Source organism: Pipra filicauda, unplaced genomic scaffold (assembly GCF_003945595.2).
Source record: "Pipra filicauda isolate LSUMZ 115617 unplaced genomic scaffold, ASM394559v2 scaffold250_size1122263_pilon, whole genome shotgun sequence".
NCBI lineage: Eukaryota > Metazoa > Chordata > Aves > Passeriformes > Pipridae > Pipra > Pipra filicauda.
The window spans coordinates 836,903-860,255 of record NW_024104366.1 but is presented as its reverse complement, the minus strand read 5'-3'; the positions used below and the strand labels follow the sequence as shown (position 1 = coordinate 860,255).

At 46.7% G+C, this 23,353-nt stretch overlaps 1 protein-coding gene across 1 annotated transcript; it reads left to right on the top strand.

The window, feature by feature from the left end:
- The first annotated feature begins 1,072 nt into the window (after nt 1-1,072).
- Nucleotides 1,073-22,890, top strand: CHMP4B (charged multivesicular body protein 4B). The gene is made up of 5 exons (XM_027729035.2): nt 1,073-1,393; nt 17,671-17,848; nt 18,550-18,664; nt 19,185-19,311; nt 22,050-22,890. Exons 1-5 carry the CDS (start codon nt 1,198-1,200, stop codon nt 22,115-22,117), a joined length of 684 nt encoding a protein of 227 aa, XP_027584836.1. The 5' UTR covers nt 1,073-1,197; the 3' UTR covers nt 22,118-22,890.
- The last annotated feature ends 463 nt before the right edge of the window (nt 22,891-23,353 follow it).

The following is a 23,353-nucleotide window of genomic DNA, read 5'->3' as shown; positions in this document are numbered from 1 at the left end:
TCAAGTGTCCAGGAAATGAGCTCACAAATAGTCACCACCAATGAGGCAACAATACCCCTGGATTGAAGAACTGCTTTGGGACAGGTGGCAAGTTAGAAAGGGAAGTTTAAAAGGATAAATTTTCCCGTACATGATCTCGCCACCGGAGGCGGCTGTGCCTGAGGGGGGGTCACTCCAGCAGTGAGGATGGAGCTAGAGAAGGAAGGGTTTGTCCGGGAATCACACCCAGCCCACTCCTGGCTCCCAGCTCTGGCACCGGGAAGGCTCCCACGGTCACTTCTTGGTCACTTAAAGCATGTCCAGGGAAGGGGACGGAGCTGGGGAAGGGGCTGGAGCACCAGGAGCGGCTGAGGGAGCCTGGAGAAAAGGAGGCTCAGGGGGGACCTTCTGGCTCTGCAACCCCCTGACAGGAGGGGGGAGCCGGGGGGAAGTCGGGCTCTGCTCCCAGGGAACAAGGGACAGGAGGAGAGGAAACAGCCTCAAGCTGTGCCAGGGGAGGTTTAGGTTGGATATCAGGGAAAATTTCTTCCTGGAAGGGGTGGTCAGGCATTGGCAGGGGCTGCCCAGGGAGGTGGTGGAGTCCCCATCCCGGGAGGTGTCCCAGGAAGGCCTGGCCGTGGCACTCAGTGCTCTGGGCTGGGGGACAAGGAGGGGATCGGGCACAGGGTGGACTCGGTGACCTCAGAGCCCTTTTCCAACCCGCACCATTCCATGACCCTCCACCTGAGCCGGGTCCCCCCGGGCCCCGTGAGCCCCTGCTGTCCCTTCCCGTCCCTGCGCGGTGAGGGGCTCCCGGGGCGGCCCCACGGCCGGGGGTGCTCCCCTCACCCCCCGGCTGTCCCCGCTCGGCTCCGGCCCCGCCCTTCCTCCCGGCCCCGTGACGTCACACCCGCTCTGACGTCACTCGCCCGCCGCTGCCGCGTTCCGCTCGGCGGACTCCGCCTTCCCGGCGTGCCCCGCGCGCCGCTGCGCCCGAGCCTCCACCTCCCGGCACGCCCCGCGCGCGGGGCCCGGCGGCGGGCGCTGCGCGGGCGCTGCAAGGCACGCCGGGAGTTGTAGGCGGCGCGGGGGCGGCGGGGCGAGGCGGGCGGGCGGGGCCCCGGCGGCGGCCTCGGGCCTCGGGTCTGGTGCGTGAGGGGAGCGGAGCGGCGGGAGCGGCACCGCAGCTGCACGGCCTCGGCCCGGCCCCGCGCAGCCATGTCGGGGCTCCTGGGGAAGCTGTTCGGGACGGGCGCCGGCGGGAAGGGCGGCGGGAAGGGCCCTTCCCCGCAGGAGGCGATCCAGCGACTCCGCGACACGGAGGAGATGCTGAGCAAGAAGCAGGAGTTCCTGGAGAAGAAGATCGAGCAGGAGCTGGCGGCCGCCCGCAAGCACGGCACCAAGAACAAGCGCGGTGAGCGGGGGGGCTGCGCCGGGCCGGGCCTGAGCTGGGCAACAGGTCGGGAGGGCCGGGGCGGGGCCTGCACGGCACAGACACAGCCGGGCTGCCGGGCTTCCTACCGCAGTGCCTTTATTTCCTACCCTAATGCCTTTATTTCCCACTCCAGGGCCTTTATTTTCTCCCCTAATACTTTTATTTCCTACTTGATGCCTTTATTTTCTACCCTAATACCTTTATCTTCTACCCTGATATCTTTATTTTCTATCCTAGGACCTTTTTTCCCTACCCTAGTGCCCTTATTTTTTACCCTAACGTCTCTATTTCCTACCTTTTGCCTTTGTTTTTCAGCTTATTACCATTATTTTACAGGTCATTTCCCCCTCTCCGGGCTGTCCTGCCCCTCCCCGCGGGGTTTGTGCCAGGGTTGTCCCCACTGGGGAAGGGGGGACACCTCCCTTTCCCCATGGGGATGTCCCGTGTGGCTGTCGCGTCACTCCCTCGTGATTCTGAGGTCAGAACAGTGCCCGGCCCCTCTGTGGTGTTCCCTTCCCGTCCCATGTTCGCCTCACTTCGGGGAGAGGTCAAGGAAATATATTAGAAAAACAGGGCATCGCCTGGGAATCAGGCCCTGATTTACCACGGTGGTGTTTTTTAATTCTAGCAGACAAAACTCTCCACCAAATCCCTGCTTAAGTGTGAGGGTTTGGTTAAATGTATGTGTTCGCTGTTGTCAGCTTTTATCAAAAGTTCTGAGTGTGTCGGGGGGGCCAGTTGTGGCTTTAATGTGCATGTTATTATTTGTTGTCCATGAGATGAAAAGATGCCGAAATTAGTCACCATTAAAAGGGTTTCTTGAAAACGGGCAAGTTAATATTCCCTCTTCTGAGAAGAACTTGAGTTGGGCTTGTGCTTTGTTTTGTCTTGTGTTCTCATGGAAATGTTCATTCCTTTGAAAACACCGTGTGTTTGGGGTTTATCCCCACCCCTCCACCCACTCCAACAAGCTCTTCCACACACACTCCTGAAGTTTATAAATGGATGTTAGGAACTGGCGTTTCCCTGGGCAGGTCTGGCTGTCTTTCAGGCAGTGCTCGGTGTGTCTGTCAGCCTGGAGATAAGGGAGTTGTCCTGTTAACCTATTCCAGTGCTCTCAAAACAAGCTTCTTGCTTGTTTTTACCGCTAAAAGCCACGTTTTCAGGGAAACACATCCTGATTTCTGTGTGGACGTGTCCCTTTCTGTGCCGTGTAGCAGCGGGGCTGGAGCAGGAGGGGCTCTGCCCGTGGTACAGGGACCTGCAAACACAGCACTTTAAGCCTCCTCTCAGACTCCAGGACATGGTGCTCCCTCGGGGTTTCTCCCTTCCCTGTGTGTGGGTGACAGCACACGATTTGAAGATGTGGCCCAGGGGTCTGCTGGAAGACCTCAGCAGAGCCTGACTTTAGGCTTAGCCAAGTCACTTCTAAATCAAACTTATTGCAACAGTTCTAATAAGTGAGTTCCTGCTGTGTTTCTTGGCCTAGTTTGGTAGTGAGCTTAAAAGGAGAAGTAAAACTTATCTTTTTCTAACTTTCCTCATCTTTTGCAGTTTCTTCACCTTCTGGCTCACACTGGTCCTGTTTAACTTCCTAATTTCTCTTTCTGCTGGTTTCTGCTCAGGTCTTTGTCTCCACTGTAATGCCATCCCTCCCTCTCTGCTGCCCTTCAGAACTTAGGGGAGGGGAGGGATTAAATTTCCTCGGAGGTGGAGGAAGGAGAAAAACCTGCCCATTCACCAGCAGGATTGTGGGTCAGACTAATTGAGGGCTTGCAGGAGAACACAATCCTGAGGAGTAATTAAGGAGCTGGGAAAGGGAGAAGGGCTGGGATGGTTTTCTGGTGGAAAACGAAACCTCTTTTTTTCCATTTCTGGAAACTGTCCTCATTGGGCTGTTACTAAAGGCAGCCAATTGTCTGTGGCTCGCTGGAAAGTGAGTTCCCCTCAGACACACTAAGGCACTGCTCAGCTATTCTGGGTTCAAGTTGTCAGTCACCAGCTGAACTGGTGCATTTTTTTTATATCCCGTTGTTTGGATATTTTCCTCTCTGACTTTAGGCTGTTTTATAATCCATAAGCTTCGTGATTTTTATGCAAAACCACTTTAAATCTATAATTTAAGTGAAAATAAATATGTTGAGTTTATATGTAAAAGCCTGTATTTTTAATGGAAATATTTCCATATGGTTGAAATGTTTTAAGTAAAACTAAAAGAAAGCTGATTAACTCGAGGATTTTGTTGGGGTTTTTGTTTGTTTGTTTTAATACAGCTTGAAGAATCCTTAAGCTTTCTTAGTTCTCTGGTAGATTTAATCTTTCTTAGTAGATTTAATCATTTCACTAGGGAGATCCTGTGTGTCCCTGCTGTTCCTGCAGGATCTGTGGATGGTGCCCGTGTGTGATCCCAGCTGGACAGTTATGCTGATGTTAATGGAAGCTGCTGTGGGAAAGCCAGCAGAGGAATACACAGCGGGGCAGGGAGCTTACCTGGAAGCTTAAAGCCACCTTGGGAAATCCTGGAATGGTGTTTTTGCTGTCTCAGAGGAAAGCTGGGTGTCTGGCACACTTGGGGTGACAGAGGGAAATGTTCTCTGCTCTCCAGCACACTGGGTGATTGTTTGGGTGCCAAGTGAGCTGCTTTCCAAAGGCTCATTGACTCAGTCCTGCAGCACTTCTGAAGTCTAAGGAAAGCTTAAGTCTAACAAACTTAACAGGCTTCTGGTTCCTGTGCCTGCCCTAAGCAAGTGCAGGGTTTTGTTCATTCATGAACTTATATGTGTGTGTTTTTCATAATCTGCATTTAGGGTATCCAAGCTGTATAATCAGACAACTCATGACTAGAAGTTATAGTAAGTAACTCTCTGGTATAAATTTCTTTAGTCTGTGTTGTTTCTTGCCATGGGAATCTTTCAGCTTTTATCAGAAGTTCTGAATGTGCTTGGGAGAACAGCAGTGATGGCTTTAATGTCCATGTCATTTGCTGTCCGTGGCATAAAACACTGCCAGGGAGAAGACTGATCATCATTAGAAGGGTTTCTTGAAAGCAGGCAAGTTAATATTCCCTCCTCTGGGAAGAACTTGGGTTTTACTTGTGCTTTGTTTTGTGTTCTCATGGCAATGTTCATTCTTTTGAAAACAGTGCTCTGGGATTTATTCCCACCCCTCCAAGAAGCTCTTCCACACGTCACGAATAGTGGACTTACAACTCTCAGTGAGTTTATATAAGTAGCAGCAGTACTGACTAGTCTGAACACTACTCAGCCAGTATCCTACTGGATTTTAAGTGCCCTGGAAATCAACTTTGCTTTAACAAAAGCCGAGCCCAGCTGTGAGCTGGCGGTCTGGGAGCCCTGTGCTGCTGCTGCAGCCTTTTATTCCGCTCCAGTTTTTCACCATGACATTGTTTCATCCAGTCTGGGATGTTTTCTCAGCCACGCAGGCCTCGTGATACACACTAAGCTGCTCCATCTCTGCCAAGGATTCTGCAGTTGTGGAGCTCAGGATGTTCCTTATGGTTCCTGCTTCCCCGGGGCTGTGCCCGGTCACACAAAGCCGAGCTTAGCACGGGGACACAGAGGAACAATGGGTTAATTCCTTAATCTCTGTTTACTTTGGGTATGACAATTCCAGAGTCTGTTTCTCCTGGAAAGCCAAAGCTCAGGTTGATCTCAGTGATCTCAGAGATCTCATCAGGGAGAGAAAGTTGATGCTGTTTCAGGGTTCTAAGCAGCTCACTCCAGTTTAGATCCCGGGTGAATGGACCTAAATGGATCTTTATGTGCCTGCCTGCTACTGATTTTACCTTTCTGTTAATGAACATCAGGGCCACAAACAGTGGAATGGGTGAAAAGCTCATATCATACCAGTGTATATTCAAGCTTTAGCAGGAGACTGATGTTTCATGGATTCTCTCTCAGCTCTGGTTCTGTTAGCGAGGGGTTTTTCTTCTCTGATGTCAAAATTAGTCTGTCACTGTACATAAATATAATGGTGGGGGTTTTTTTCAGCACTGAGTACACAAAATAGATGCAAACCCTCTGCTAGATTCCTGCTGTATAATTCAGGCTTTTCCTGGAAAGAGAACACTCCTATTCCCCACCCTGCACCAAAACCAAACAAACAAGGAAGTTGGGCGTAGGCTGAAGGCAGAAGTCCTAACTTTATGCCCACCTTGGGCTCTCAGTGCTGCCTCAGGTAAGGCAGCTCAGCTGCTGATGTGATGGAAAGTGAACTGGTTACCATCCCTTTACCTTTTTTAATCTGTCACATCAGTCTGTTGTCCTGGAATGTTGAACTGGGCCTGGCTGATCCCGGCTGAGGCGACTGCCAGGAGCGGCCGTGCCTTGTCCTGCCTGTTCCTCTGTGCTGGAGTTGGTGTTTGTGTGGGCAGGGCATGAGTTGGATTAGTTTGCTGAGCCAGACAAAACCCAGCTCTTAAAAGATGAAAAAAAATAAGCAAAGTTGTTTTCCACACTTAACCACAGAAATGCTGGAGCTGGCGAGAGAGGGAGGCAGGAATGTGACGAAGGAGGAGGGCAGTTCTGCCTCTCCTGGCAACAGTCCCTGCTTGGAAGCACTAAATGTGATAAAATCTGAGCATGACGTGGGCTCTCCCAGCAAGGGGCCAACGGCTCATTAATTAAGGCATGGAATCATGCCAGCAGGATGGCCTGGACAGTCTTGTTTAGAACACTGAGTGGTTCAGTGTCGCAATGGTCTGGCATTGAAGGAAGGGAAAGCTGCAGCCTCAGGTCTGGGCATGGGCAAAGACTCAACCGACCTGTGACTGTGTGTGCAAGGCCTCAAACCTTAATGCATTGCCTTTGAATGTGGTTTAAAGATCCTGCTTGACATCTGGCAGGAGAAGTGACTCGGCTCCCAGAATCAAATAACGAGAACCTGGTTTTGTTTCCACGAATTGTGAGATGCCGATGTAGGGGAGGCAGAAGTCCTGCAGTATTTCCAGCCCACCTTCAGTCCTTCAGCCTGCCTGTTCTCTGTTTTAAGTCACAGTCTAATGCAAAATGCATGTCTGAGTTCCAGGTGCTTATCACAACCCAGGGCTTCAGTGCAGGAGTCCTGGCAGCAGCCCTGGCCTGATCCTGCATCTCTGCCGAGGTCGATGGGATGGGCACAAACCACCTGCCTTGGGAAAAGTGTGATAGTTACTCTTTTTAATTAAATCTTTAAAAATAAGAGGAAACTTCTGGTTTGGAATTCTACCCTACCTATGTTTAACAGAGGTTTTTGGAGGCAGACTCTATAGTATAAAACAGTTTGGGAAGGGGGGGCATTCACAAACACTTTTTAAAAACAGCTTTTAAAGGTGGCATAAACAACACTAAAAACCCCGTGGTTCTGCCAGATGTGTTTTGGTAACTGTATTTGATGCAATACATCCTTCCTCTGTCCCTGTTCTCTGTCAGGCCCTCTGAGGAAGGAAACCTGGCATATTCACAGCCCCTGACTTTGTGTTTAGTTCTTCCCTCTGGATTAAATGTTGAATTCTAGTATCTCATTATGCTCCAGGCCTAGTTACTGAATTCTGCTTCAGGGCTTCTTTTATGACCCACCCCAGAAAAAGGGGAGGGGGGTAACCCAGGTTCTTATCAATAATTCCCTTGGGGTGGATTGGAGTGAAACGACACTAACAATCGGTGTCTGAAAACATAGATAGGTAGGGTTTATTTTAACAATTTTGTTTTAACAGGTATGTCAGCATTTTGGGTGTTGTCATCTATATTATCATAGGGATAACCCCTGGGGGGAAAATGCATAAGGGAGAGAAAGAAAAGACAGGGTTAAGGCTAAGGGAGAGTAAGGGAAAGAAAAGCTGAGAGTGGACACATGTCTGTAGTCACCGCCCACAGTGACACTTGGGAGTTGCCCCTTCCATGCCTGCCAGTTGAAGTGGTGGCCTTGATGTGCTGGGGGTGAAGGAGGGAAGCCCCCACACTCCAAGAAGTTATGAGTTATTATATCCATGGTCGGTGTCACGGGCCAGGCCTCGAGTCTCCAACCTCTCCCTGGGCCTGCGCAGAGTTTCTGTGTCTGGCCTGGATCCCCCTTTCCAGATTGGCAGGGGGGGGATGGGCTTTGATGGGCCATCAGAGGGATAATGCAAAAGTCAAAAGCCTGAAACTCGTGCTCTTCCTGCCTTTTCAGGGCTTGACACCTTCAGCACGGGAGGGAGGGATGGGCCCAACTGCCCATCAGAGGTATAATGCAAAAGTCCTGCAGAAGCCTGCAAAAGTCCCTTGGCAATCCTAGAATGCATAAATCATTAACCATTTCAGCCTCTGGCAGCTTCTCAACTAGTTCAAAAACTAAAATTTGCAGGTGATGCAAATTGCTTATTTGATTTAACCCTCTTTTAAGTAGATTGTGCAAGAAACTGCCAGGTCAGGATTATACCGAGTTGTGGAGTGTTTATCTGGACTGGGATGTTGCTGGGCTTTGCACTTGTATCATTCAGGCCTCTCTGTCAATCCCTTCCTGCTTGTTCTGACTGGATTCTGATAAGTTCCTGTACTCGAACATCATGGGGGCCGTGCAGGAGCATCCCAGCTGGACTCCTGGGATACTGGGAATGGCCAAGACCTGTGCTCTGTGGTCTGATTTTGGCAGCTTTTTGCTGCCCCCTGTGAAATCCCCATTTGTTTTGAAAAAACCCCCAAAGTTCACAGAATTGCCCTTTATTTTTTTTTTGGGGGGGGGACACAGGTGGTGCTGCTTGTTCCAGGGACTTTGCATGGGATGTGGTGTGAGCAGGAAAGATGTGGCTGGACCTTTTGCAGCCAGCAAAGTGTGAGTGGGGTGTAAAATAAAATCTTGGTTTACTTACAGCACTTAGAAATGGATGACTTTTGCCAAACTGAAGTTTGGAGCAGCCCACGGGCCTGACTGTCCATGAAGTTTGCAGACGAGTGTCCAGCAAACTGGAACTCCTGGCACAGAGTGCCTGTAACAAAAAGGATGCAGTTGGAGAATCCTAGATAGGCCACACCTCAGATGTTGATAGACCTTTGCCTTTCCCTCAGACAGTCCAAGGCCACAGCATAGAGCTGGTGATAAGGAGGTTAGTGCTGCTTGGAATCGTCCTGGTTGAGGATACAGTTGCTGAAGATAGGGCTGGAGCTCCTCTGCTCTGGAGCCAGGCTGGGAGAGCTGGGGGTACTCACCTGGAGAAGAGAAGGTTCCAGGGAGACCTGAGAGCCCCTTCCAGTGCCTAAAGAGGCTCTAAGAGAGCTGGAGAGGGACTTGGGACAAGGGATGGAGTGACAGGACAAGGGGGAATGGCATCCTACTGCCAGAGGGCAGGATAGATGGGATATTGGGAAGAAGTCCTTCCCTGTGAGGGTGGGGAGGCCCTGGCACAGGTTGCCCAGAGAAGCTGTGGCTGCCCCTGAATCCCTGGAAGTGTCCAAGGCCAGGTTGGACGTGGCTTGGAGCAACCTGGGCTAGTGGAAGGTGTCCCTGCCCGTGGCAGAGGGGTGGAATAAGATGATCTTGAGGGTCCTTTCGAACCCAACCCATTCCATGATTCCATGTGGCCTGACTGCAGGTGAGGAACCCTCCTGGTGGCCAGTACTGAGGGCAGTGCAGTGGCCACAGCGACCCAGCACTGGTGGGAACACGGGAGAGCAGGAGAAGCTCAGTGCCAGGCTGGGGCACAGGCAACAGCAGTTCTGCCCACCATGGCCTTCCAGCTGGAAGCCTGGGTGGAAAAGGTCTGTGGTTTCCTCCAGGTTCATTGTTAAACAACTTAAAACACTTAAAGTGAAGCCTATAATATTTCATATTATTTATTATGTTTATATATACACCTGCCAATAATATTTTATAGTAGGTAATACAAGTGTAGGGTCATTACACAGCCAGCTTTTGTCTTGCAGCTCTCAACTGATCCAGCAGCAAATGATGGGAGGTTGAGGTCCAAATAACCAGTATCACCCTCTCTCTTGCACATCCTGGGATGTGCATGTTGATCCTTCTATACAGCTGGTTCCCTCCTGTGGTGGTGTGTAAGTGTTCCCAAACACCCACATTGCATGTGCTCCTCAGGGCTTGGCAGGATTTTATTCAGATTTAAGGACACTGTGTTTACTTCAGGTGAGTGCACAGAGGTTGCTTAGATGCAGTGGAACTGAAACAAAACATGAATTCCAGGGTGACAGGAACATCAGCTGCTGGTATCCAGAAACTTGGAGGTGATTTTTGTTAGTTATGAAATAAAACAAGTTGATATAAAGCAAACTTCATAATGGACTTCCCCCCCCCCAATAAATACAGCTTGTCTTATTTAGTTCATAACTTTGGCTTTCTAAGGGTTTGTGTTTTCAGCTTTTCCCCCTGTAGTCGTCAGTGTTGGAAACTCAGCATTCAAGGAAAAAGTGATTTTTCACGTCTCAAAATAGCCTGACTTCACCAGATAAGATGTTAAGAGAAATGCTAAATATTATGACAGCCTCCAAGAAATTCTTAGACTTGGCAGTGCTCTAATAATTATGGTCCAGAGCTGGAAAATGCAAAAACCCAGGCAGCCACTGGTTTCACTCCCCAGGAAGAGAAGCTCTTCAAACGGGCCCCTTCGGGGTAGGATCTTCTGAATTTAGTGACTTAATCACAATAATATTGTTCAGCGTAGGGAATTGGGTTGTTTGGGATTTTTTCCTGTGAGAAAACATTTTGAGACACTTAAGAAGAGGCACTTCTGTTCTTGCAAAGCTGAACCTCTACGTGATGCATTTCTGGCAGGGATTCAGAGGAAGATTATAAGTTTTCACTGGCATTTTCTTTAACAAGGTACCTTCAGCAATCAGAAAATAAAGAAGAAATCTCATAAATATTTGCAGGCTGTGAGAATTCCAAGGAGTCTTTAAGAAACATCTTTAAGTCTTTAAGATCCTCATCCTAAAAGTTTCAACTTTGGTTGAAATCTGAATAATTATCTCATTTCACATCAGTTTTACACGTCCATCAAAGAAGGTGCAGAGTTTTAACAGCAGAGTTACAGGGCTTATTCTAAGAGAGCATAATTTACCCCAGCAACCCTAGAAAATAGTTTTATTTGGGAAGGACAAACGTGTTTTGGTTAGATCAGCTTTGGAGATGCCTTGCAATCCCCTGCCATCATCCAGGGACACGTAGGACTGCAAGGAATGAAAACTGGAAATTGGGAAATACAGCTTTGCTTCCAGAGGGTGGATCAGATTTCAAGTAATCATTTGAAGCATTAGGCCTGGATGTTTTTGGCTGATCCAGCATTTCTTAGCCTCATTCCAGCTCCTGGGTGGAACAAAGCTGTCTCTGTAACTGGGATTTCTCTTTCCTGCTTTTCTCATTTGAGCTTCAACCCTCGCTGTAGGTTGACTTTTTTTTCCCCCTTTTCTTTTGGACAGAACTGTCCCACCCTCACCTAGAGATTGTTTAACAGAGGATTATTGGCCAGAGGAGCATTGCCTCAGTGTTCAAGGGACAGAGGATTCCAGTTCCAAGGCTGAAGGCTGGTTTGCCTTCTGGACCACCCAGCTCCGAGCTGTGGATGTGGAAGAACATCTGCAATCCCTGGGATCCTGGTGATCCCAGCCCTGAGCAGGGCCAGTGCTGGGCTGAAGGTGGTGCTTCCTCTTGTGTTGGGTGTTCTGCATCACAGCCCTGATTGCTGCTCAACAGATGCTTTTTTATCTCCTTTTCCCCCCCTCCTTTTTATATTTATAGATTTTTAGACCAGGAATGTTTATTGTTTTGTTGCACAACAGGCTAACTGGCACTGCTTTGCTCAAGAGGAAATTGTAATCTTGTGTTTTAAATACAGATAGGACAGAAACCTTCTTGTGTTCTCTGCCTGGGTGTGGGTGCTTTGCTGTGGAGTAGTTTTAATGAGTCACTTCATCTCTGAGCTGGGAATAGTTGCTTTCCTTTGAGGAATGGGTTTGGGAACTTTATTGGAGGTTTACGAAACACATGGAAAGACCAGGGGAGGACCAAGCCTGGACTCTGCCCACGATCCCCTGCTTTTGTATTGAACCACCATGAACATTCCTCAGCTGTTTGACAGTTCCTGGAGCTGTCAAACCCCTGCAGGAAGATATTTATTCAATGGTGTGAAAGAAATTCAGCAAGTCTGTGGTGGGTTTGTATCTACCTTTTTATCTGCTGGTAGCATTGGAGGATAGTTTGTGAATTGCTTTAAATTTGCTTTTTAGGATTTTTTTGGAGGGCTTTTAGGCAGTTTGCTGGTAGAATGAGGGATGAGCAGTTGCTGCCTAAGATAAAGCTACTCAGTGCAGGCAAGGCAGGCAATTACTCCTCACACCTCCCTGTGCCCCTTGTTTATCCCGTTTCAAGGACGGTGAGGATGTTGTTCCTGATTAAATCTGCTGCCCGTGCGAGTGCCAGGAAGATGGAATGGGATTTTCAGAAGCAGCAAAAATAATGACACTCCTTTCTGTTGAGCAAATTACAGCTGAATGCACACTGTAATGTGGAAAATGGGCTTCCAGGATGAAGTTGATTATCTCAATCCTGTTTAGTGCCCGGGCTTGCTGCTCGAGGGGCCAAGGGACCCCAATTTGGGAAGCTCCTCTGCAGCTCTCTTGCACTATTCATTATTTTGGTGGGGCTGACATCTGCTGTGTGTTACTTTCTGAGGCTGCTGCAGAACTTTCTCATCCCATATTAATGCTGCTGATGTCCTTTTGCAGTGGTGTATCTGCTGCTGCCATTTCTTCTCTTGGTTGCCACCAAGAGCATAAGAATTAGATGTGAGATGAAGTTATTTTTCCCCTCAGTTGGAGTAATCAGGGCTGTTAACCCCCATGTCTCCCTCTGGAGGAGGAGCCTCTCTGTTTTAGGTGTCAGTGTGATTTTTTTAGCAGGATTTTGCGGAGGCAGGAGACACTGTGAGCCACCAGCTGGGACAAATTCCCTGGGATCACCAACACTTGGACCTTGGTGCAGGTGTATGTTTGAATTCAGTGAAACTCCTGAATTGTATTCCCAGTTGTCCCCAGCTGCTCCCCCTGCTCCTCTCAAGCTGAGCTGTGTTTTATCAGTAAATCTATACTTTCCTACTAATAATATTTCAAAATATTAAACAGAACTCTTGTGTGCACAGAGATATCCCATTAACTGTGCCTGTCCTACAAGTGTGCAAGCAGTATTTATTTGCAGGAGGGCTGATGACTTTTAGCAAAATCACTGACATTCAGAGTCAATTTTTCCTCTCTGAATGCAGTACCGTGCAGCAAAATGGTATTGTTATTATCCTGCCAGCTTCTTACACAGTGAACATTTGTCTCATTTGACCAACAAACTGCTGCAAATATTGTGAAGGAAATAATAAGACTGACAACAGCTCGTTTAATAATGGTAATTTGCTTTATACACAGGTTGAAATAATTTAAAATACATCCAATTCTTACAGATAGCATTTCTTGAGGACACAGTGAAATTACCTGGGTGAGCAGTCATGCTTTTCAGACTGATCTGCTGACAGAGGAGGGGAGTCTGGCTGAATGACTCTGCTTTTTCATTTGTGAGTGTTCATGAGTCAGGGGTGGTGACTGAAAACCATAACACGAGCTCCTGAGGGCTGGGTATCCCAGGGAAACCCTGGGCTTCTGGGGAGTCAGGGTAAAACCTCTTCTCTAATGTCTAGGGGTGATTATTGCAGAATTTCAAAGAAATAGTAAATTAAAATATTATTTCACAGTTCAGTTGGAGACTGGGAATAAAAAAACATGACCGAGGACAAACCACCCCCAAGAAAAAAACCCAAACCAAAACAAAAAGCAGAGGAAGGAATCACTTTTTATGTATTAAAAAGTTTGAAAAGTATTCTTTGAATGTAGTTTTATGCGTGTTTTTACCTTCAGGAAATTGAAGCAGTAAGTCCAGATCTACCTGGACTCAGCTTCAGTTTTATTCCTGGATTTCCCCTCCTCTCTGGAAGCTGTTGTTTGTGAGCATTTCTGTGTGTAAATGAACTGCAGAGATCACAGTCTGATGCTCGTTAGCACTGAGGCATTTTATATGACTTTGCCAATGGAAAAGAGGTCATAAAGCTCTGATATAAATCTTAATTCATCAGAGCTCTGTGGTGATATATTTATGAATAAAAATTGGCTCCAACATCCCCGCTGTAGCTGATAATAAAGACAATTAATAGATTAATGTGTCATATGGAGAAGATCATTATGAGACTGCTCACTGTCTCCTAATGGATGGCAGGAGTCTCCCAGGTAGTTTTAAATGTTTTAACTTTAACTGTAATAATCATAGATATAAAAAACTGTTTTTCCCCATCTGTACTTTTTTATATATTCTCTGAAAACTTTACTAAAATTCAATTAAAGTGCAACTAAGCTTTGTTACCTGCTGTTGGTTTTTTTTTAGAGGATCTTTTAAGTGCTTGCAATTCTTGCTGCACATTGGACTTAAAAGCTAAAACACACCTGTTAAGGATGAGGTGTGGGTTGTAAAGGTTGTCTAAAACACTGTTTAGTGGCAGGTTCTCGCTGTTTTGTGAAAACTTGACTGCCAGTGGAATATTCAGATATTTTTGCTGTCTTTGGGTTTGCATTGAGGGTTGCCTGAAATGTTAAATCCCTTCCTAAACCAGCCAGTGATGTGAGCTGGTACTGCTGGGTTAATGTGTAATAGGGATATTCCATAAGTTATCCCTCACCAAAGGCAGGGAGCTCTGGGAGGAGGAATTGGAGGTGTTGCTGGGAGACAAGTGCTGCTCAGGGCTGCTGCCTGTCCCTGCTGTGTGCCTTTCCTGGCATCCCTCCTTGCTCATCCCATGCCCTGGAGCTGCAGAGGGTTTCTTGTGGAGCAGTTTCCTCCAGCTCTGTGCCATGGGGAGGGACTGTGCCCTGCCCTGGACTCACCACCTGCAGCACACTGGGATTACCAGCTGGGTTTGGGGAATTCATGAATGTAGATGGGCTATTTCTGAGCTTTATTCTGTATAAGGGCAGGTATTTCCCTAAGAAATCCATGGTGAGAGCAGGCACCAGTCCCTGTTTGGAGCCCCTGGGTATCAGGCCCTTTGCAGAAGCTGCTGTGACACTCTGGCCCAGCAATCTCGAAATCTTGCATGGCTTTTGACTCCAAGATAAGCAATTTGTCACACTCTTGGAAAGCTTAGATCAGCCCTTTCTAGAGAAATATGCTTGTGATGTCTCTAGCAACATGTTCTAGGTTGTGAGTGAACTCTGGCTGGCCAGAGAATAAAAGCTTTAAACATAATATATGGCCACAGGTCCTGCTGAAGCAGTTCCACAGCATTTAAAGCTGGGTATAAATTACATTGCCTTGACTGTGTAATTATTATCTTGAAAGCAGTAAAGGCATAATTAGGGGTGTGGGGCCTGAGAAGAGCCTCTTCCACGGCTGCCTGATGTGATAGGGCAAAGATAGGCTCTGTTACACTTTGACTTCACACAAACACATGATTCTTGCCTGTGCATAATGCCAGAGGACGTATTTGTAACCCACTGTCTCTGTTTTATGTTTACTTCAAACTCTGCAAACCGGTATTTCCTTGGTCTGAAGGGGTGGGAAGTGTTTCCAGACAGTGCCACAAGTCCACGTTAAGTTTAAGGGTGGTGCAGTTCTGGTGCACCAGTGGGGAGGGTGGGAATGGGAGGGATAGTTACCCACAGCCCTGATAAAAACTCCTCATCACAGCCTCTTTTACAATGGTTCTTGCAGTGTCTGCTGTCTGAGCAGCTTGTTTTAAAGTACCTGGCCATGAAATGTAGGCAAACTTTAGTTATTATCAGAGAAAGCTGTAATGGGGAGCTGTACATAAATTGTAGTACTTTACTTGGGTATTATATGTAATATAATTTGTATAATGGCTATAAAATCTGTTTTTGCCAATAATTCTCCAGGATGCACGGAATCCTCAGTAAAGAATGTCCTGTTGCTCTCTGTAGCTTTTCCAGCATCTGTCACTGTATAAACACAGCTATTAACAGTTTTGTTTTCCTAAGAAAACTTTATATATCCTTAATTAAATCATTACTGCAAAATTAACCAGCCTAAATATCCCAGTAATGTGTTGCTCATCACTTTATGATCTGGCATAAAGCTGGAATGTTTCAGATATTTGTGTTGTGCCTCGTTCTGCAGAGCAAACATTGTCCTTTGAAAACCTACTCCTGTCAAACAAGTGGATGTTGGACTGGCCCCAAACTGGGGAGATTTACTGGTCACTGAAGTGAAAGTCAGTGCAGGGGCTTGTTTTGGGTCCCTGGTTTCTGTTGGAAAAGTTGAGGTGACCTGTGCTTTTGTGGGTTTGATCCCTCCTGCTGAATCAAGCTGGGATACTTCGTGTGCTTGGCACCCTTGGCTGGGCCTTCCCTTAAAAAGTGCCTTTGTGTTCTCTAATACATTTCTTCTCTGTAGTTGGAAAGTAATCAAACACAGCATATTTATAACCAGTTGTAGGGCTGAAGCTGTGAACAGGGCTTCTGGATAGCAGGATTTTGTCTGTGCTGCAGGAACACACGGATCACGTCACCAAGTTATCATCCTTCTGACAGGGGAGATAAGGGAAACTCTGTGTGCTCGGGATTTCCTACTCCTTGTTTTCTGCTCCCCTCCAGAAATTCTGCTGAGGCTCCAAATAACATCTTTAAAGATTTAAAGCCTTCATTTGCCACCATCCGTGGTGCGTGTGACTGAGCTTTTGGGAGGTCCTGGACTGATTTTTAGCAGAACTGATCCTGTAACATGTTAACTGGTTTTTGCTGTGAGACTCAGAGATCAGAGACCTGAAGAAACGAAGTGTGTGTGTGTGTGTGTGTGTAGCTGAGTTCAGAAACAGAGAAGTAAGGCTGTTGGAGCAGCAACTCGTGTCTAAGTTGAGTTTTTAAAGTATGTACTATATGACCAAGGTTGTCATGCAGAGGATGTGTGTTCATTGCAGAAGGGGAGGTGGAAGTGCCACGAAGGGGAGCTGTTCTTGTCCCTGAGTCCATGTGACACTGGGTGTTTTCTTATCAGCTGGCAATTCTTGGGCCCTGGTAGGTCTTGCCCACACTGCAGCTCCTGCCAAAACTTGTAGCCACATACAGAAAGGTTATTATAGAATGATCTGGGTTGAAAAGCACCTTAATCATCCAGTTCCAACCCCCTGCCATGGGCAGGGACACCTCCCACCAGACCACATTGCTCCAAGCCCCGTCCAACCTGGCCTTGGACAGTCCAGGGATGGGGCACCTCCAGGGATGGGGCACCTCCCAGCTCTTGTACACCTACAAGTACATGTGGATGTGGTTTGTGTTCACTGTCAGTGTTCCAGGAATGGGCAGGTACCTGTTGTCTGCCCCGGTGTTTTGGGAAGAGCTGGATGCACTCCTGTCTGGGTGGGTGGGTGGGTGGAGCTGGAGCAGCCTGGCTGTGCAGCAGGTTGGAGCAGTCCTCCCACACGGGCTGGTCCCCGTGGGAGGGAGCTCTGTGTTGGTGCTGTCATGGGTGGGCTCCTCTTGCCAGAGCCCACGTTGTACAAGTGCTTGCAAGCAGCAAATTGCTCAAACCACCGTAATCTCTCTCCTTACACCTCTCAGTTCAGACTGTTGTGTGGACAGTGCCTTCCAGCAGGAGTAATATGAAACACACAGATATAAATGCTTTTGTAATGTGTATTTGACAGCACTAAGGGTAAAGCTGAAGGAACATTTGTCTTTGCATTGGAATGAGCTGCTTCTCCCAGCAGCTGCAGCAGCACCACAACCTCACCTGGCAGGAGCTACACCAGCAACTCTGCCTTCCTGTGTTGGAGGTGATGTGAACAGGGGTGTTTTTAGGTGGTTGAGCTCGGATATTAAAGCCTGTTGGATATTGATGGATATTGGATATTGATGTCTGTTGGTGCATGGTCTGTGTCTGGGGTGAGTTACGAGTGACTGGACTCAACCTTTGAGCGACTTCTTGGCCTCACATCCTTGAGATGAGATCTCATCCATGAGATCTTTCTTTGAGGATGTGCCTGTTGTGCATGGCTGAGTGTGACAGGCAATGGTCAGGAGACATCTGGCCACCTTGAAACAGCTTTGTTGAAGGAGGCAAACACAAGGGTTTATCTTAGTTTTATCTACTTAGTTTATCTAGGACAAAGAGTAGACAACCGTAGAATGTTCTAAATATTTCTCTGTGCTGAGTGGCACTTGGTGCAAAATCTGAATGGTGTTTTGGGCATAAATCTCACCAGTCCCACCCTCTCCTGTGCTGTGCAGCTGCCCTTCAGGCCCTGAAGCGTAAGAAGAGGTACGAGAAGCAGCTGGCACAGATCGATGGCACGTTATCAACAATTGAGTTCCAGAGGGAAGCCCTGGAGAATGCCAACACCAACACTGAAGTGCTTAAGAACATGGGTTTTGCTGCTAAAGCCATGAAAGCTGCTCATGACAACATGTAAGTGATTCCCTTCTGCAGTTTGTCATTTGTTTGATCTGCTGAATGCCAAGTGTTTCATGAAGGTGGAGCCAGAGTAGCAAAATCTTTTAAAAGGCTCTAACTTAAACTAAAATGCTAGAAACATTTTCATATTGAACAAAATATGCAAATGTGATGCTTCCTCATTGTACCACCATTTATTCTGGACTCTGCCTTTGTCCAAAAGCAGGGTAGCACCAGTGTAGTCTAAAGCAAATGAGTGCCTGTACCAGTTACAGATCCACCTGGTGGTAGCCTCACAGGGAGACTTAAAAGTTCTTTTCTGTGCAGTGGAGTTGGTACATGTAGCAATAATTAAAGGTAAACTGCATTATGGGAACATTGTGCTTGCTCCAGAAGCAAATATTGTGGCTGTAATAATGCTGAATCAGGAAAGAGAGCAAATTCTTATTAATACCAGTAGTGCAGAGCAAAACCCCTTCGTTGGTGTCTCTGTGTCGCTGCTGCAGGCTAAACTTGTTGGAAAGACCAAAAAAACCATGTTTCATTGTGTTCAGACCAGGGGGATAAAATTCAGACTTGCATGCAAAGAGTGTTTTGGGAAAGGGCCTTGTGAATGTCACCATGGTGTGGCATTTCTACAGAACCCAAGAATCACAGTCTGAAGTGTTGATTGGGAACGTGCCTGATGATACTGAATTCCTTCCTTTCTTTTACAGGGATATTGATAAAGTAGATGAATTAATGCAGGACATTGCAGAACAGCAGGAGCTGGCAGATGAGATTTCAACAGCCATCTCAAAGCCAGTAGGATTTGGGGAGGAATTCGATGAGGTATGTTTTGAATTTGCTTTTTTTTGTATCAGTGAGTCACAGAATCCGTTGGGTTGGAAAGCCTTCAGATGATCAAGTCCAACCACTGCCAGGGCCATCCCTAACCCTTGTCCCTGAGCAGCACATCTGCATGGCTTTCAGATCCCTCCAGGAACTGTGACTCTGGTGAGATCTTTCTTTGCAGATGTGCATGTTGTGCGTGTCTGGGTGTTCTCCTGGGGTATGGAATCTCTCCTGGATGTTGTTGTAGCTGTTGCCACCAGTGCAAACAGCAGCTGTGACTCAGACTTTAGGCTGAGAATGGTCTGGATGGCCTGACCTGAGAATGTTTGGACTTAGATTTCTCCTTTCCTTCATCATGTACAGGAATTGATAACAGTCAGACTCCTCATTTTGATTTGCTTCAATCCTGTAATTTAAGCTGTTTTCTTTAATAATATGATCAGCTAAGTCTACTTTTTGATAAATATGACTTAAAGTTCCTTCCTTTTTTTTTCTTTTTTCTCCTTTAACAACCTAGGATGAACTCATGGCAGAACTAGAGGAACTAGAACAAGAAGAACTAGACAAAAACTTGCTGGAAATCAGTGGTCCGGAGACAGTACCACTACCAAACGTGCCCTCAATATCGATACCCTCCAAGCCAGGTAGGGATGGACCTTTACCTGAAGCAGTTTGGATTGTTAAAAGTGTGGTTTTTCATCTGCCAGCTCCTTGGACTGGGGAGATCTGGCTGCAGGCAACACAGACATTTTGCTTGAAATTGCTTCCTGAATCCCAAATCCCATCCAGTGCCGTTTCTCTGGAGGGGAGAACCTGCCTTTGACAAGCACCAGGAAAATCACTCCCTGTTACAGGGCAGTTATTGTCTGTTCTGGCACTCCCAGCTTCTCTGCAGCCTGGATGATGCTCAGGGAAGAGTGGAGGTCTGGAAAAAGGGAACCTTCTTCCAGGTGCTGCCTAACAGGGATGTAACCTTGACAAACATATCAAGGCTGTAAAAGGGAGTGGAGAATAAAGTAACTCTGGAAATTAGAATCACAGGATGGTTACGGTTGGAAAAGACCCCCAAGATCATCCAGCCCAACCATTAGTCCCAGGCTGGTTTGGATTCCCCCATGGAATCACTTCTTGCTGCTGCTTTGGTGTTTGATTTGATCCCTTCTTTTCTGGCTTTTGGGAGGATCTACCCTTGAAGTCCCCTCTTTGGGGAAGGCCGTTGCCTCCTGTGCAGTTTGCACAGGCAGGACCAACCTGAGGGTCATCCCAGTCCTACAGCACAAATATCCAGGGAATTGCAGTTAGTGTGAGGATTTTAGATGGAGAACAAGCAACAAATGTTTTTATTTACAGAGACAGTTCAAAGCTGCTGTTCCACCTGATCTGATCCCTGTGGTATGAAGGGGAAGTGGTACCTCCTGGAATACAGCTGAGCTGGGACACCTCTGGCAGCATTAATGGGATATGAGGCTTTGCAAGCCTGTTTGGCTGAGTCTGCCTGAATGTATTATGGATAAATTGTGGACTTTGCAGCTCTATTCCATGTCCTTACTTAGGAAAAAAGCCCAAAAAGCTAGTGAGTGAAAATAATCCCAGTTGGTTGCTGTATCTGTAATTATCCTGCTGCCTTTCCAGGCTTGGATGGACGTGGGAAGCAGCAGGCACTGCCAAACCCAAGGTTCTGCTTTATGTGCTCCTCGTGTGTTACAGTCCTTTACTTTTGACATCATTGATTTTGTGTTTTTCTAGCTGTATTTTGCAGAATTGCTGACCAGGGTTGATGAGAGGGGGCTGATTTGTATCGAAATACCCTAAATCAGAGACTTTGCCTAGACTTAGATCCAACAGCAGGAGAAACAGGTTAAATAAACCTGTGAAACTTACTGAAACTTCCCAAAATAACAAAAACAGGGAAGGTTTTCGTAGTAAAAATTCTGAGCATAAAGCTCAGTGTTTTATAGGATTTATGCTAAGCTGCTTTTGGATGGAAACTAGAATTCCACTAATGTATTTAAATGTCATGCTGCTTTTTGCTTCAGTAAAGCTGCCTCCAAGACTGGCACTTGGGAAGATTTGGGATTCTGGGGTGGTGGTGGGTGGGGATTTTGTGTGGATTTATTTTTTTAACCTAAATTGGTTTTCTCTTAGAATTGACTTAATAAACAGTGGGATTAAAAGTTTGTTTGTGGTCACCATGGGTCGAACTTCCAAAGGGAATATTTCCCTAACAATGCAGGTTCATGTGTAATTATTTTGGGAATAAGTGATGTGTCTTTTGAGGTAGAGATGACTCTGTTACCTCCTTTTTATTCATGAAATGAAAAATGAACACGAGCTTTCCTGCTTTTCCAGCTCTCAGGAGCTGTCTGGATTTTGACTTTAATCACTCTGAATGAGGAATTTTTTGCTCTTGCCACCAGCTGGGTTGATGTCAGGAGAAATTCAGGCAAAAGCTGTTTTTGTTTAATGGAGGCTGGAAGGGCTTCATATAGAAAAACAAATCCCAAATTTGTACAAATGAGAGAGGTCTTGAGCTTGACTTAAGAGCTGACTCAGTTCTCTTTGTGTCAGTGTTTCATTTGGAATGACACAAACCAGTTGGAGTATGAATTATTTGACTCCCCCCTCCCTTGAAGCAAAACCACTCTCTGAGGAAATGACATCTTTTATTGGTATTTTCTAAAATTATTGCAGCTATTTTTGGGTTAAAACCTTTTTTGCTGAGTTGATGGAAACTGGACTTGTCCCATGATGACAAATAGCAGCATTTGCTCTTCTGGAAGGAGCAGAAATGATGAGAAGGCAGCATTTAGGCTGCTGCCTCCCATCCACATCCCTCAGCTGCCAGGGGAGTGGGAAGAGGAGGGGAATGGGATGTTCCCAGGGCTCTTCAACCCCCTCCAGGAGCCTCAACTGACACAGGGCTGGAGGCCCCCAAATTCTGTACCTGCCTGACCAAACACAGGGACCTCATTTGTTGTACTTTGAGGACTTTATGGTGAAATAAGGGATTTATTTTTAACGGAGAAGAGATTGTGATAGTGGAGACATCAGATGAATTTCTGTAAGAAACTGCCTCCCTCTGAGAGGGGCTTCTGCTTGCAGGCTTGGAGATGATGGGAAAACATCACACCTTAACCTTCATGTACATTTGCATTCTTCCTGTGTGAGCTACTGTCTTTTCCTACCAGAAGTGGGAATATCAGGCAGTTCAGCCCATGCTGGCTCTCTCACAAGGCTCCTTTTATTTCAATTCAAGGAGGTTTTGTGTATTTTTTGCCCTCTGCTGGCATTTGGTGCTTCATTTACTGGTTTGTCAGTGGCAGAGAGGCCACTGGGTTCTGTCAAGATTCCTGCTCACCTGTTTTCTTTCTCTGTTTTGCAGCCAAGAAGAAAGAGGAGGAAGAGGACGACGACATGAAAGAGCTGGAAGCTTGGGCAGGAACCATGTAACCACAGCAGTAACTGGCTGGGAAAAAAAAGACTTTGATTACCTATTCTGGGTACAAATGTGTTGTGTTGAGGAGAAAACATAAGCAAAATGTCTTTATCTTTTAATTTTAACCCAGAGCAGTGGGAACTGCATTGCTGTTTTCTGCATAGCATGGTCTGCACAGAGGAAAGATGGGGAGCAGGGGGAGTTGCCTGCAGTCGATACGGTTGAATTTCTGTACAAAGGTCTTTGCAAAATTCAAACATTCAGCTTTTGGACTGTGCTACTGCCACTGCTGGATCTTCAATTTGGGCCATATTGAATCGAAATAAGCTGAAAAAAAAAAAAAAAAAAGCACTCTCTGTAATTTTAAGTCAGTCTAAATGTGTCTAGAAGTCTTGTAAGGCATTTAAAAACCAGGAAAAGTCCTAAAGCCACCGTTGGCTTCTTATTGTGTTTTAGGTGCAAGAATGCTTTAGGTTTTTAGTTTTTGCCAGTTATATTTATATCCCTTGACTGATGTGTGGCCAAGGCTTGTGTTTGTCACCGCCAACGATGTAGTCACTGTTCCCATTTTAATTGGTGATGATGATTTGCAATCGATAAACGCTCTGTTGGACATAGGGAAGATCTCAAGTTCAGTTGTACATTTTTCTACATAGCACTACAATGTTTATTGCTTTTTTTTTTTGTGATAATTGATAACCCATTCAGATACATGCACACAATTATTTTAATTAAGAAACTACTATGGATTGCACTGTATTAAATATCTCGATTAATTTTCACCCGTGGCTGCCGTTGTCGATTCTGTGTCGTGTTTGAGCAGTCTGGCTGCAGGAGGAAACAGGGAGGGTCAGGTTGGACATGGGGAGGAATTCCTTCATGGAAAGGGTTGTCAGGCATTGGCAGGGGCTGCCCAGGGAGGTTTGGAGTCCCCATCCCTGGAGGTGTCCAAGGAAGGACTGGATGTGGCACTCAGTGCCCTGGGCTTGGGGGACAAAGTGGGGGTCGGGCACAGACTCTTTGATCTTGAAGGTCTTTTCCAAACTTAGTGATTCAATGATTCTATTTTGTGTCAAAATCCCCCCACTGAGGAGAAATCAGAGCTGAATCAGCAGTAGAAGTGACAGGTTTAGAAACAGAGCTGGGGATTTGGCTTTATGTTTTTTGTTGTGGAAATGATCTCTCTCGTGCACTGTGCTAACAAATGTATGTTAAAGCAGCAGTGTTTTCAGCCAGGAGTGGTGGGTGAG

Coding starts and splice junctions, on each gene's coding strand:
- CHMP4B (XM_027729035.2), top strand. CDS start 1,198: ATGTCGGGGCTCCTGGGGAAGCTGTTCGGGACGGGCGCCGGCGGGAAG. Junction 17,849..18,549: donor AAAGCTGCTCATGACAACAT/GTAAGTGATTCC, acceptor TTTCTTTTACAG/GGATATTGATAAAGTAGATG. Junction 19,312..22,049: donor ATCGATACCCTCCAAGCCAG/GTAGGGATGGAC, acceptor TCTGTTTTGCAG/CCAAGAAGAAAGAGGAGGAA.